The sequence below is a fragment of the Lissotriton helveticus genome, chromosome 7, assembly GCF_964261635.1.
Source record: "Lissotriton helveticus chromosome 7, aLisHel1.1, whole genome shotgun sequence".
NCBI lineage: Eukaryota > Metazoa > Chordata > Amphibia > Caudata > Salamandridae > Lissotriton > Lissotriton helveticus.
In genome coordinates, this window is record NC_136068.1 from 126,952,365 (window position 1) to 126,967,084 (window position 14,720).

The 14,720-nt window shown below is 44.6% G+C and overlaps 1 protein-coding gene across 1 annotated transcript in view; it reads left to right on the top strand.

Moving 5' to 3' along the window:
- ARFRP1 (ARF related protein 1) overlaps positions 1–11,929 on the top strand; it is a 62,770-nt gene extending 50,841 nt beyond the window's left edge. The window contains exons 7-8 of the mRNA XM_078651685.1: positions 7,534–7,634; positions 11,697–11,929. Of these exons, the coding sequence (XP_078507811.1) occupies positions 7,534–7,634; positions 11,697–11,784 (189 nt within the window). The 3' untranslated portion in view covers positions 11,785–11,929. The remainder of the gene's footprint in view (positions 1–7,533; positions 7,635–11,696) is intronic.
- Positions 11,930–14,720: the final 2,791 nt, after the last annotated feature.

Here is a 14,720-nt window from a genome sequence, read left to right on the forward strand (position 1 = left end):
GTGTCCTGCAACACTGGCAAGGCTGTGTGTGTCCTGCAACACTGGCAAGGCTGTGTGTGTCCTGCAACACTGGCAAGGCTGTGTGTGTCCTGCAACACTGGCAAGGCTGTGTGTGTCTGCAACACTGGCCAGGCTGTGTGTGTCCGCAACACTGGCAAGGCTGTGTGTGTCCGCAACACTGGCAAGGCTGTGTGTGTCCTGCAACACTGGCAAGGCTGTGTGTGTCCGCAACACTGGCAAGGCTGTGTGTGCCCGCAACACTGGCAAGGCTGTGTGTGTCCTGCAACACTGGCAAGGCTGTGTGTGTCCTGCAACACTGGCAAGGCTGTGTGTGTCCTGCAACACTGGCAAGGCTGTGTGTCTGCAGAGGAAACTGTGCAGAAACTGCATCGCTTCTTTAACTGTTACTTCACTATTGCACCTGAGTAATACTATAGGAATGTTTTTTAAAAAACATTTTTTTTATAGAATCACGTTGAAGTGTTTCTTAGGACTTTCAAGAAACAACCCGTGCCATTTTATTATCGTTTTCTTTCTCAGCTGATGGCTCATGGAATAAAAATACTGCCATTTAATTATCTTTACATTTTCAATCAAACTGTTCTCGTGGCCAGACAAAGGAGTAGTGGAAGGCGCAGCACCTTCTGCGAATCATATGGGGCAGTGACGCGCCGCCCATGTCTCGTGGCAGGGGGCGTCACACAACCTCCTGCGGTGCAGGAGGGCAGCAGCCCTCCATGGGGGTCCCAAAACCTTCATGGTGCCGCCAATCAGCCCAAGGCCAATGGACATCCATGGGATATGGGATACTTGGAAGCCCTGCGTCACATTCTGCAAGGGGCCCATCATTTTACCACTGTCTCTTGGTGTCACAAAAAAACTGTTTCATGCATCAGAACAGCACCCATTGAAGTTATATTGCTAACAAGTTCACAGAAATCCAAGTGCAATCAGTTTTAACAAATGAATGGTTTCAGGAATAAAAAAAAAGCAGCAAGGAGAGAAGGTTAGAATTGCTGACAGGCCTGAGAGGTCTGGTGAAGTGGGGAGCATGCAAGAACTGCAACCATGTGGTACAGTGGAGGTGAGGCTCTTAATGGAAGGAAAGGGGGTCGGTGCATGGCACCACAAGCGACCCCATGCCCGGGCAGGGTGCTGGTGACAAGCATATGAGACGGGTGGAGGGCAAAGAGCAGCAGATCAATGGGAGAGAGAGATAGAGGAGAAAGAGCTAAATAGATTGACGGGGACAGCAAAAGAGCGAGAATGAGCTACAAAGAGGGGACCTTTCTTCAGTCCACAGTAAACAGAACTGCCTGCAATTCTGCATCTCTTTACTGTGGATTGAAAAAGAAAGGATTTCGCCCACCCCTAATCCATAAGCAACAAAACACTTGACAAGGTACATTACAAAGTGAGCAGTTCCTTGACGGCTGTCTTCGCTCCCCTGGACAGTCAAGTGTACAAAGGGGGTGGATACCTTGTTCAACTAGAACAAAATTGTATATTACACCCTGGGACCCCAATGGTAAAGAACAGTATGCATTATTCACTCTCCATCCACGTGCCACAAAGGGGACTTACGGTGACGACAAGCCGGCTGGTAATTTTTTTGGGAGCTGGTAAAGGGAAGAATAATGCGGCTCTTTATCTATATTTGTGTTTGATTTGACCCGGCTGTGACGCGCCCTTGCCCACTTAGACTAGACCACAGTGCGTTAGTTGTCGAAACTGGTTCAGTTTGCAATGCACGGACTGTGAACTTATGCATTCATGCCCTCACTACCAAGGTATTGTGCTCTTAAAACTGTTTTCACACTTCTACTGATGTTGGACCACGTGTGGCTTTGCATCTGAAGGTGATACTGTAATGCTGTTCTCTTTGTATCAAGTGTGATTTTGCATCTTCAGCTTAATTTGACCTCTGACTGTGATCTGTTATTTGTGCTTATTAAGGTTTTCCTTGCTCCACATATTAGTGTTGCACCAAGTGTGATCTTTCACCTCAGTGTGCTGTCAAATAAACGTTATGTCCTGCTGAAGCACACCTTTTACATAAAATGTGACATCTTACTACTACGTTTTTTGTTAGTACTGAGTGATTTTGCACCTACAGTGAAATCAAACTCCAGTTGAGTTTGCAGAAAAGGTGATTTTGCCACGAACAGTGATTTTTGGCCTTAAATGTGGTTTTTCACCTCAAAGTGTGTCTCCAGTCTTCTTTATTATACCAAGGATCATTTTGCACCCATGTGATTGTTTTTTTGGGGGGTTCTACATGGTTTACACACTCTCAAGAATAGTGCACCAATTGTTATTTTTATTTTTATTTTAAGTTATGTGTTTTTGCACTTAAATAGGATTTTGGTCCTAATTGTGATACTACTGTTTTACTTATTTTGCACCAAGAGTGAATTTGCACCCCTAAATGTGATTTTTGCTCCCCAATTGTTTTCCATCCTGCTAAAATTGCCAGAAGGGTGATTTTGCACTTTATCGAACTGTCAACCAAATGAGATAACATGTTAATACACAGCTTTTGCGCCCTATGTGCTATCTTATTACCAAATTTACTCTCGATACTTGATGACTTTGCACCTAAATAGGATGCAACTCGCCAATTACACCACCCACATTCCCCCTGTGTTTTTGTACAGGAATGTGATATTTGCTCCTAAATGTGTTTTGTGACCTAAAAAAATGCTCAACTCTCCCACTGCATATGGGGTACTTTTGCGCCTAAATGTGGCTTTGCACACATTTGTTTTCACATTCATGCTGATTTTGCATTGAGGATGGTTTGCGATTTTAGATGGAAATCTTTAAGTGGAAAATCACGTCTTTTCACCCAAATTCTGATCTTTTGGCTCCTTCAATGGTTTACACTCTTCTCTTAAGCATTAGTTTGCACCTAAATGTGCTTTTCTTCCTAATCGTGTTTAGCTCCTAAATTTTCCTCTGCATTCGTCTTAAAGTTCAACCTTCAGTTATTTTACACCCAGAATGTGATTTTATACCTGAAGATGTTTCCACATTCCTCATGATGTTGCACCAAGTGTGATTTTATGCACAAAGGTAAATTTGCAGCTATTCCTAACTAGCCACCTTTTATACTACACTGTAGTGCACAAAGACTTGAGAGTAGGTCATTTACTGCTATACACCACGCCACAGGCAGTCTTTCTGTCTACTTTTAATATACTCCGCTAGTGTCCACCTTTAATGCACTACATTAGTGACCACTGCTGTAGACACTGTTTTTGACCACTTTTGATACGCTACACTACAGTAGTGAGCACAACACAAGGCAATCTTTCTTGACCTCTACAATAGTGAGCACACTCAGGTATCCTGTCTTTCCGCTTTTAATACACCACCGAACCAGGGAGGCTTTCTTTTCACCTTTAACACTCTCTGGTGGTGTGTACAGCCCAAGTCATTCTTTCTAGCAAACATTATTACACTGATAGTGACCGTAGTGCCCAATAGTGTTTCTGACCACCTCTAATACACTCCACTAGTTTACACAGCCCGTCAGTATTTCCTTTCACCTCTACTAGTCTACGTTAGTAACCTCCGCCCTACTGTTTCTGCCCACCTTTAGTGCATTGCACTAGTGAACAGAGCCACAGGCAGTCTTTCTTTTCGCCTTCAGTACTCTACATTAGTAACTTCAGCCCTACTGTTTCTGTCCACCTTTAGTGCATTGCACTAGTGAACAGAGCCACAGGCAGTCTTTCTTTTCGCCTTCAGTACTCTACATAAGTAACCTCCGCCCTACTGTTTCTGCCCACCTTTAGTGCATTGCCCTAGTGAACACAGCCACAGGCAGTCTTTCTTTTCACCTTCAGTACTCTACATTAGTAACCTCCGCCTACTGTTTCTGCCTACATAAGTAACCTCTGCTGAACACAGCCACAAGCAGTCTTTCTTTTCGCCTTCAGTACTCTACATAAGTAACCTCCGCCCTACTGTTTCTGCCCACCTTTAGTGCATTGCCCTAGTGAACACAGCCACAGGCAGTCTTTCTTTTCACCTTCAGTACTCTACATTAGTAACCTCCGCCCTACTGTTTCTGCCTACCTTTAATGCATTGCACTAGTGAACACAGCCACAAACAGTCTTTCTTTTCACCTTTAATACTCTACATTAGTAACCTCAGCCCTACTGTTTCTGATCACCTTTAGTGCATTGTACCAGTGAACACAGCCACAAGCAGTCTTTCTTTTCACCTTTAATACTCTACATTAGTAACCTCAGCCCTACTGTTTCTGCCTACCTTTAATGCATTGCCCTAGTGAACACAGCCACAGGCAGTCTTTCTTTTCGCCTTCAGTACTCTACATTAGTAACCTCCGCCCTACTGTTTCTGCCTACCTTTAATACATTGCACTAGTGAACACAGCCACAGGCAGTCTTTCTTTTCGCCTTCAGTACTCTACATTAGTAACCTCCGCCCTACTGTTTCTGCCTACCTTTAATACATTGCACTAGTGAACACAGCCACAGGCAGTCTTTCTTTTCACCTTTAGTACTCTACATTAGTAAATTCAGCCCTACTGTTTCTGCCTACCTTTAATGCATTGCACTAGTGAACACAGCCACAGGCAGTCTTTTTTTTCACCTTTAGTACTCTACATTAGTAACCTCCGCCCTTCTGTTTCTGCCTACCTTTAATGCATTGCACTAGTGAACACAGCCACGGGCAGTCTTTCTTTTCGCCTTCAGTACTCTACATAACTAACCTCCGCCCTACTGTTTCTGCCCACCTTTAGTGCATTGCCCTAGTGAACACAGCCACAGGCAGTCTTTCTTTTCACCTTCAGTACTCTACATTAGTAACCTCCGCCCTACTGTTTCTGCCTACCTTTAATGCATTGCCCTAGTGACCACAGGCAGTCTTTCTTTTCGCCTTCAGTACTCTACATTAGTAACCTCCGCCCTACTGTTTCTGCCTACCTTTAATGCATTGCACTAGTGAACACAGCCACAAGCAGTTTTTTTTTTCGCCTTCAGTACTCTACATTAGTAACCTCAGCCCTACTGTTTCTGACCACCTTTAGTGCATTGTACTAGTGAACACAGCCACGAGCAGTCCTTATTTTCACCTTCAATTCTCTACATTAGTAACCTCAGCCCTACTGTTTCTACCTACCTTTAATGCATTGCACTAGTGAACACAGCCAGAAGCAGTCTTTCTTTTCACCTTTAGTACTCTACATTAGTAACTTCAGCCCTACTGTTTCTGCCTACCTTTAATGCATTGCACTAGTGAACACAGCCACAGGCAGTCTTTCTTTTCACCTTTAGTACTCTACATTAGTAACTTCAGCCCTACTGTTTCTGCCTACCTTTAATACATTGCACTAGTGAACACAGCCACGGGCAGTCTTTCTTTTCGCCTTCAGTACTCTACATTAGTAACCTCAGCCCTACTGTTTCTGACCACCTTTAGTGCATTGTACTTGTGAACACAGCCACAAGCAGTCCTTATTTTCACCTTCAATTCTCTACATTAGTAACCTCCGCCCTACTGTTTCTGCCCACCTTTAGTGCATTGCCCTAGTGAACACAGCCACAGGCAGTCTTTCTTTTCACCTTTAGTACTCTACATTAGTAACTTCAGCCCTACTGTTTCTGCCTACCTTTAATACATTGCACTAGTGAACACAGCCACAGGCAGTCTTTCTTTTCACCTTTAGTACTCTACATTAGTAACTTCAGCCCTACTGTTTCTGCCTACCTTTAATACATTGCACTAGTGAACACAGCCACGGGCAGTCTTTCTTTTCGCCTTCAGTACTCTACATAAGTAACCTCCGCCCTACTGTTTCTGCCCACCTTTAGTGCATTGCCCTAGTGAACACGGCCACAGGCAGTCTTTCTTTTCACCTTCAGTACTCTACATTAGTAACCTCCGCCCTACTGTTTCTGCCTACCTTTAATGCATTGCCCTAGTGACCACAGGCAGTCTTTCTTTTCGCCTTCAGTACTCTACATTAGTAACCTCCGCCCTACTGTTTCTGCCTACCTTTAATGCATTGCACTAGTGAACACAGCCACAAGCAGTCTTTCTTTTCGCCTTCAGTACTCTACATTAGTAACCTCAGCCCTACTGTTTCTGACCACCTTTAGTGCATTGTACTAGTGAACACAGCCACAAGCAGTCCTTATTTTCACCTTCAATTCTCTACATTAGTAACCTCAGCCCTACTGTTTCTGACCACCTTTAGTGCATTGTACTAGTGAACACAGCCACAAGCAGTCCTTATTTTCACCTTCAATTCTCTACATTAGTAACCTCAGCTCTACTGTTTCTACCTACCTTTAATACACTATATTGAGCACAAGCAGTGCTTCTGGTCACCTTTGATACCCTGTAGATGTGCACACATTCTTAGGCATTGTACCTAGCTTTAATACTCCACAGTAGTGAGCACAGCCCCAGGCAGTCTGCCTGTCCACCTTCGTTACACTGTGCAACTTTGCACAGGCCAAGGAAGTCTTTCTTTGCACCTTTACAGTAATTGTGGCAGGCTCAGGTATTCTTAAGGTGCACTTGTAACACACTACACTAGTGAGCAAGAATGTTTCCCTGCCCTGCTTAAATACACTACAGTAGTGAGCAAAGCAACAGTCGTGTTTCTTTCCATCCTTCATGGACTATGGCGTTGCAATGCAGCCTGTCTGTCCAGCTTTAATGCACTACACTAGTGAATGCCGACCCGGGCAGTTTTTCTACAGGAGTGAGCTCGGAATCGAAACACTACACTAGTGAATGCCGACCCGGGCAGTTTTTCTACAGGAGTGAGCTCGGAATCGGCATGCTCTCTCACAAGTTTGAAAGCACTAGGGTAATGCTCAGAGGCCATGGCTTTGTTTTTCACCTTAATATATCATAGTACTAGCTTAGCGCCACCGTCTTTTGTTCTTTCAATGCACTACAGTCGTGAGCACACCAGTGTTTGGATTGTTCCAGGTTTGCATCGCTGTAAGGTCTGTTTATAGTACACCAGTGAACACACACGTGCTGTCTGTCGCTCTACCGTCCTTCAATGAACTATGGTAGCGAGTGAGTGACCACGCACAAAAACGTGCTGTCACGCGCACGTTTTACGTACTGAGCGTGAAAAGACAACTATTGAGTGGTCCGGTCACTACTCGCATATGGTGGAGTTTAGATCATATTATGGTTTCTGTAGGTCTAATGTTGTAATAATATTCGTTTGGCTTTTTCGATAGCACTGATCTGCTGCAACGTGTGGGTCTCGGGGGAGGCGGGGGCTCCCTCTCATCGCCTCCAGCCCGCCTAGCCCGCCTCACCCGCCTCACCCGCCTCACCCGCCTCACCCACCCTACAAGCACCAGCCGTCACTCATTGACATGAAGCCTGGGAACAGGGAAACCTGTAATGTGTTCTTAAGCCTGTTTTTCTTTCGTTATATTGTACGCGGGGGCGAATGTTTTCCTGCTCGACTCCAGATGTATTTTCATAGCCTCTGTGTTTAATGTGCACGTCTCTTCCCCCCCCAGGGCTGCCTTTCCATTCCTGACATCAAGACGGCGTTCAGCGACTGCATCAACAAGATCGGCAAACGGGACTGCCTGACCACGGCCTGCTCGGCGCTCACCGGGTAGGCACCGACCCCTGACCCCGCCAGCCCCCGCTCACCCCTGGCCGCCGTTTCCCAGAAAGTGCATTATTTCCCGCCTCAGCGCCTGCGTGTGAAGTATTCGGCCTCATCCCTAGATGTAATCCAGCCTTAGCTCCCTGTCACACATCCTTGATTTTTAGAAGTGAGTCAGGGATTTCTGTAAACCCCAAACACTTGTAATGTATGTAATCCTAGACATAAGCCTACGAATTGTAAATTGCTTTTTAGATCTTGCTTCCCAGACTGACTCAGACTGACCTCAAGAATTTGCAGAGGCTCACAGCCAGCATGCTTGTGCTTTGTCACTGTCATTTGTTTGCTTCTTAGTTAGGGGTTTTCCCTTCCCCAGTTTGTCCATCTGTTGTTTGTCCTTCACCTGGAGCATGTTTTCTTTACCATCTCTTTGACTGGCTGGCTTCTATCCTTCAACTGCTTACTTTTAAGGAGCTTTTCTCCCCGGAGTACTTCATGAGAGTTCATGTGTTTCCAGCTGTCTCCCTTATGCCCCCCCACCCCATATGCTCCATGTTGTTTTTTCTCTTTCATGTGCTGCTCCATCCCCCCCTGTGCTTAAGGTGACCAGATTTTTAAAACTAAAAACTGGGACAGACCACAGACGTAGAAGCAGGACTATATGTTGTCACTTATGAACACGGGGACTTAAGTGACAGCATCCACTTACATAGAAATGCATTGACAATATTCATAGGGTGCAGATTTTGTTCCATTTCTCAAAGTTTTGTCTGGCTTATGGAAGAGAGAAAGGATTTTGCACATTGTTCTACGTCACAGGAGGAGCCATTGTCCGGTTTGCGTTGAATGCTGGAACTTGTAGTCTTTCATTTACATTAACTAAGAACACCACCACAAATGTGGAATGCAAACGTTAAGACTCCGCTGTATAAACAAACCTATACTTTTCGATGGGGCTTCAGTTGTTTTGAGATGCACATAACTCAAAAATTAGAATTACTCCAGCTCAATAAGAATATAATAAAAGAAAACCCATCCAGGAACCCTTTTTCAGTACCAATATACCAATTAGGATTATGCAAGGCACATTTAGAACTGTTAGGCTTAACCACACTTTTTTAACGATTAAATACCACCTTTCCTTCGCTTATGATCCATTTTCTGTGATGATGCACTGATAAAGGGTCATCAGCCTGGGTTTTGTCTGAGTGTCTCCACCTACGCTCCTCATTCCTCTTAAATGCTGCTGAGCTGCATAACGAGTCGACATGGCTCATCGGCAGAGTTAACTTCTGCCTGTAGTGTGATTGTGCTAGATGGAACTGTGAGCATGTGCATTGGTCAAAATGCTGGGCACCCTTAAATTTCCACAGATTCAATGTTGCTGAATCAAAACTGTCCTCCTTCTCACACATCGCAGCCAAAGCCTGGAACTACCTCCCGCTGCACCTCAGAACTGCCCCTTCCCTCATGGACTTCCAAAAGAAGCTCAAGACCTGGCAATTCCAGAAAAAACAGACATGATTCCATCGGCCCACCTTTCTCAGGTCCTCACCCTACTCAGCGCCTGGATACCCTCGCGGGTGATTGGCCGGGCTTTACAAATGGACACAACAGCTTTCTTTTTAGGTTTGAGAGTTTTTTTGTGTGAGTTTCATATGATGAGTAAATTCAGGAGACATGCATCTCCACTTTTAGAATTGCTCATATATTTGCGTTTGTGGAGGAGTGGCTAGGGGGGGGAGTTGTGTTGTGTGAATGCTTGAATGTGTAGTTGTTCTTCCTTTGCTCAACTCAATGGATAGGAGTAGGGTTGTTCATTGGTTTGGACGGCCAACTTTCCATTATCACTTTGCAGAACACTGCACCGTTGGGCAGACTCTTTTGCACCTAAACACCCTTTGCGTGCACTTTTACTTCAGATGGCGTCCACAGGCCAGCGGAGGGATATTAATTCACAGAGGTCATTTTTGGGAATTTTTAAACAGCTCCTCTAAATCAGGCTCTTTTTAGAAAATATATCTTGGCTAGATTTTCAGCTTATCGTGTCTGATTTCTCTGTCATACTGCATTTGCTTTCCAACCACCATCTGGAGACCAGTTTGCAAAATGAATTGTTTGATTATCCAAATGGAATGAAATAGTCTTGAGACCTGAAACACCAGTGGTAAACAACAGCATCCACTATGGATACTGTCCAGATACCACTTACTTCCCTATGACCTAGAGAAAAGGTCTTAAAATCTGCTCTGTCGTTTGCGAAATATATTAAACTGTTGGAAAGAGGGGATTAGAAATGGACCCAATACACTTAGCACATGCTTTAAAAACGCACAGTGACAGGATCCCGGACAAGGTGGGCATCTGACTGGGATGTGCATACATCACTAGTAGACAGAACATCCAATCTTGGCTTTACCTGAATGTGCTAGAAATAAAGACTTCTAAATCAGGTCAAAATCCGCAATGCAGTGACACCCACCACACAAGAAAGGGTGGTCCTTTGGTGTGTCCATCAGAATAACTGCCAAGTTGTGATCTAGTAGGCTAGTTGAAAATTGTCTGATCAGGAAACCTAGTTTTTGATCCCTACCTCCCCACTTGGCCAAGTTGTGTGTTCTTGAACAAAGCGATACCAAGGGGGGTGATGGACGGAGTGTTTGAGCAAATCAAACACTCATCCCCAGTCAACTGATCTGGGTTTAATCCATCATCATTCTTTAGCTCACTCCACCACCCCAGTTCAGACATCTCATCAGCCAGGCTATCTTGTATCCAGTGGCAGAGTGAGCAAGGGACCCACGTCTGGGCATACCCTGCCAACTTAGGGCGAACTAAGCGATACCAAAGAGGATGGTGGATGGTGGATTTAGGCCCAGATCTCTGTACTGGGGTGAATGTATGACATTGTTCTGCATTCTGTCCAAGTGTTTTTTATTTGCATTTGTCATCCCTGAATGGGACGGGTATGCTCAGACGTGAGTCCTGTGCTCTCCATGCCACTGAAATCAAGCTATCCTGGCTGATGAGGGCTGGAAGCCCGAAACCGGTCCTAGGATGCTTGTTTCCAGTCCAGGGAGGACCTGGCTTGGCAGTTCGAGCTGGACTGTTCCCATGGGGCACAGGGTCAAGACTGATTTGCATATGGCTGGGTTCAAACTGGAATGGCATGGTGAGCAACAAAACGATGGATTTAGACCCAGATCTCTGAACTGGGGTGAATGTATGACATTGTTCTGCATTCTGTCAATCAACTGTTGTTTTTGCGTGTGTTCTTGAACAGTCACCTTACCTCTTAGCCTGCATTTTAAGCCCAAAACTGGAAGCATTTAAAATCAACAGAAAACCCTGCAGTAGGTTTGTGGTAATAAAAACTAGAGTGAAGTATCTTGGGAGTGGAAGTATATAGTCCCCACTCTCATGGTCTGTCCACCAAAGTGTAATATGGTGTTAATACATTAGCTTTTGGTACAAGAGGACTGTATTACAATCTTGGGTCTCCAATTTACTCCAATTTACTAAATTGTTTGACCTTGGGACGATCATATTCTCCTTTTGTCTCTGTGCGTCTCTCTGTATCTTCAAGAAGTCCTAATGGAAGCCCCTCCCCACCCCAGCAGATTTTTTTTCCTTTTATGTATTTTTCCTCAGCATTGTTTTCATATATACATTCCAGTCTGATTAACTGCAAGTCTCTCCGAACTTGATTAGCATCCCTAAGGGGAACCAGATCCCTGCAGCAACATTGTGCAGGACCTCCCTTGTGCTGAAGCTCCGTTCTCCCAGTCACAGAAAAGCACCTCTTTCACACCACTATAGCGTTGAAATAAGGAGACACCACCCGCCAGGCCGCTCAAAGTGTCCGGTCAGGGAGCCACCCATGAGCAGCAAAATGCAGAACAAATGGTGTCTTGCACCAGCTGAGAGCAGAGAGTAGGACAGACCACCTAATTGCAGGACTAACCTGTTAAAAGAAGGGGGGGCGGGTGGTTGGCCACCTTACCTATGGTAAGAATGCATTGGTTTGTCTTTTCTTTGTTTCATGCATGTAATTTGTTTTCTTTTTAGCCAAGGACTGAACGAGGGCATCGAGTGGATGGTGAAATGTGTGGTGAGGAACATTCACCGACCCCCGCGGCAGAAGGATATCACATAGGCGATGGCTGCCCCTCAAGCACCGCGTGGAGATGGCAGCGCCTTTGAGCAGTGTTTCTGACGGCCCACATTCCTGAGTGACCATCTCAACCTCTCCTGCCTCATAGCACAGGACATGACTGGCTTGGACTGCTCCAGAATGCTCGCGCTTCTGTATGCCATGAACACTTTGAGTAATACTCGAAATGGCAGTTGTTTCTGTTGTTTTAGAGGGGGGGCAATGTTCATATTTGTTACCCTTTCATCTCTGCAATGTGCATTCCATGTGTACTTTATTGTTTTAGGGATTCTTTTCTTTCAGTTGCTGATGGTTATTGCTAGCTAGTACTTTATAGTAAATTATTGTTGTTTAAAGAAAGCACTGCATCTCTCACCCCCCCACTAGTCTCCCCTGCACATGAATATTTTCCAGATTTGTTTTGTATCCTAGTACTTCAGCTCAGTAGGATGGTATTTCTAGCTTTGTCATGGGTGCTGCTGCCTTGTTTATCAGTCTCGTCTGCATTTGTCCTGACTGAGTCCTTCTCCATGTGTTACAACATTTTAGGTTGGGCTTAACATACCTCAGCCCTTTCTGGAGAAGCTGTGATAATGTTATTGTAGCTATCTTTGGTGTATAGAGTAAGTGCACTTAGCCCTAAATGGACTCTAGGTGTTGTCCCACGCTGTGGTGAGAGGGGTATGTAGACAATTAAGGCTTCGGAAGGTGGAAGGAATAGACCGGGCCCAGGGCGTCCGAATTGGGAGTCGCACCCTTGTAACTAAGAGTTACTAGATTCAGTTTTAGGTGATGAAATTAAAAGATCTGTCTTGGATCGATGTGTTAATAGACTGAGCCTGTGAAGAGAAAGTTATGGTGGATGGTAGTCATTAATACACCTAGTCTTTTAAAGTAATTCATTTAAGCTGCAGAGGTAGTGTTAGCTTTGGGAGGTGGAGGTAGAAGTAATAGTCCAAGGTTAGGAAGCTAGAGTTAATAGAGTTAAACTAGGAGACGGTTTAGTTAATGAACATGATTCTAGCAGCCAAAATCAATCGATTTAGCTTTATAATGTGGAGTTAGTAGATCAGTACTTGGAAAGTCCAGTTAATAGATTAAACCTTGATGGATGGAGCTCCTGGACCTAGCATGAGCATGTGGACTCTGGCCTGCAGGGGTGCAGGTACCAGACCTAGCACTAGATAATCCTGGTGGAGCGGCATGGTTGGGAAGCCCTCTACTTGGGCTCTGAAGTTAATCGACCTCGTACGGGGTATGAAGTTAATAAACGTGGTCTTAAAGGTCGGATTTAATCTACCTGGATTTTGCTGGTGAAGGGGACCGGTGGCGTAATATTTGAGAATATAGTTAATAGATGGGTCTATAGGTATGGGAGTTACCATAACAGGCATTTGTGATTGGAGTTTATAGGTCTACACTCAATGGGTAGAGGAAATATACATACCTTTCAAACAGTCTGTGAAATGTTTAAGTGCTCTAGCTAACAAAGCATTAGTTGGAGCTGCAACATTGCTTAGGAAAGTTAATTGATGTGTCCTCTGAGCTACGGGTTTAAGTAGAGCTTTTGATCCATCATCTAATTGGGAGGTTGTCTGATAGTTTTCATATGCACCTTCCCTTTTAGTTGACGTCTTCATTGATGCAGCTCTTTGATCTTCAGTTGGAAGCTCTAATGATATATTAAAAGTTGCATCCTTGTATCTGCAAGCAAGTAATGGTGTTGGTAGACTTTTTCCAGGGATTCATTCCACGAGTGAATTGATGCGACCTGACCTTCAGTTGTTTGTTTATTTGCTGTTCTAAAACATCCCATAGAGCTGAGGCACCAAAAGATTGCAACAAAAAGCTTGCCCTTGGAGTTTCTCGTAGGATAAAGTCAGTACGCCTGCCTGTGAAGGGTCACTGTTGTATAGCAAAGGTGGTCAATTGCTTTTAAAATTACAACCCAATGAAAAGATTTAGAGCTCTTTGAGCTACACCACTAAGGATTGCATCTGGCAGATGTTTCATAAGAGCGTCTTCGTTGTAGATCCGCCTACGGGGTACCTTAATCAATGTGGCTGCCTTCAGAGCTGCTTGAAGTTGGCCTTTTGTTATGTGCCAATAATGCCACAGGTTTTGATGGACCTACCTTCGCATCTGCGAGGAGTGTGTAGTTGGTAGACCTTCTCCCAACAGCACACATAATGGCAGATCTACAGTTAAAGCTGATTTAAGGATTTAGTTGATAGACTGCCCATTGCAGCTCCTGATATTGTCATTATGCCCTTTAAGACTGCTAGAAAAGAATAGTTGCAAGTCCCGCGTGTAGAGGTGCTTGCAATGGTTAATCTAAGTTTGGAGATTTTTAAAAAATGTTAGCCTTAATCATGACACTTCCAGTGATGGCAGACCTACTAGGAAGCTGCAAGAAGGGTATAATTGATTACCCTGTTTGTGGTCCTCCTCAAATTGTTGGGGATGGTGGGATGAAATGGGGTAATGAGAGGCAGACCTTTGGACTTGCTTTTCTACTCCAGTTGTGAAATATTTAGGGGCTTCAACTTGAACATTAGACTTCTCGTATTATTCCTGTAACGTCCCGCCACTTTCTTCCCTTAGCTGTGGAGTGGGTACTTGCCCTTTTTCTCTTGGTGTGTGTCTCACTACACTGTTTTTGAGGGCCACTCATTCCTTTTCCTCTTACAGAGAAGAGCAGGCGAGTTCTCATTGACATTTGCCATTGGCTGACTTTGGGTCTTAGCAGTGTAACAGGTAAAGGTATGCATAAAAACAATGCACAGATCTTCAGCCTACCAGGTGTCTGCACATATGACCGCAAATAAGGATGTCTTTGTTAGCCAGCTACAAGCAGCACTGCCTTTTGGACAGAGAAGTGTTTGTTTTTGATTGAATCGCTGAGTTCCCAATTTATTTCTGGGTGGCACTGTTTGCTG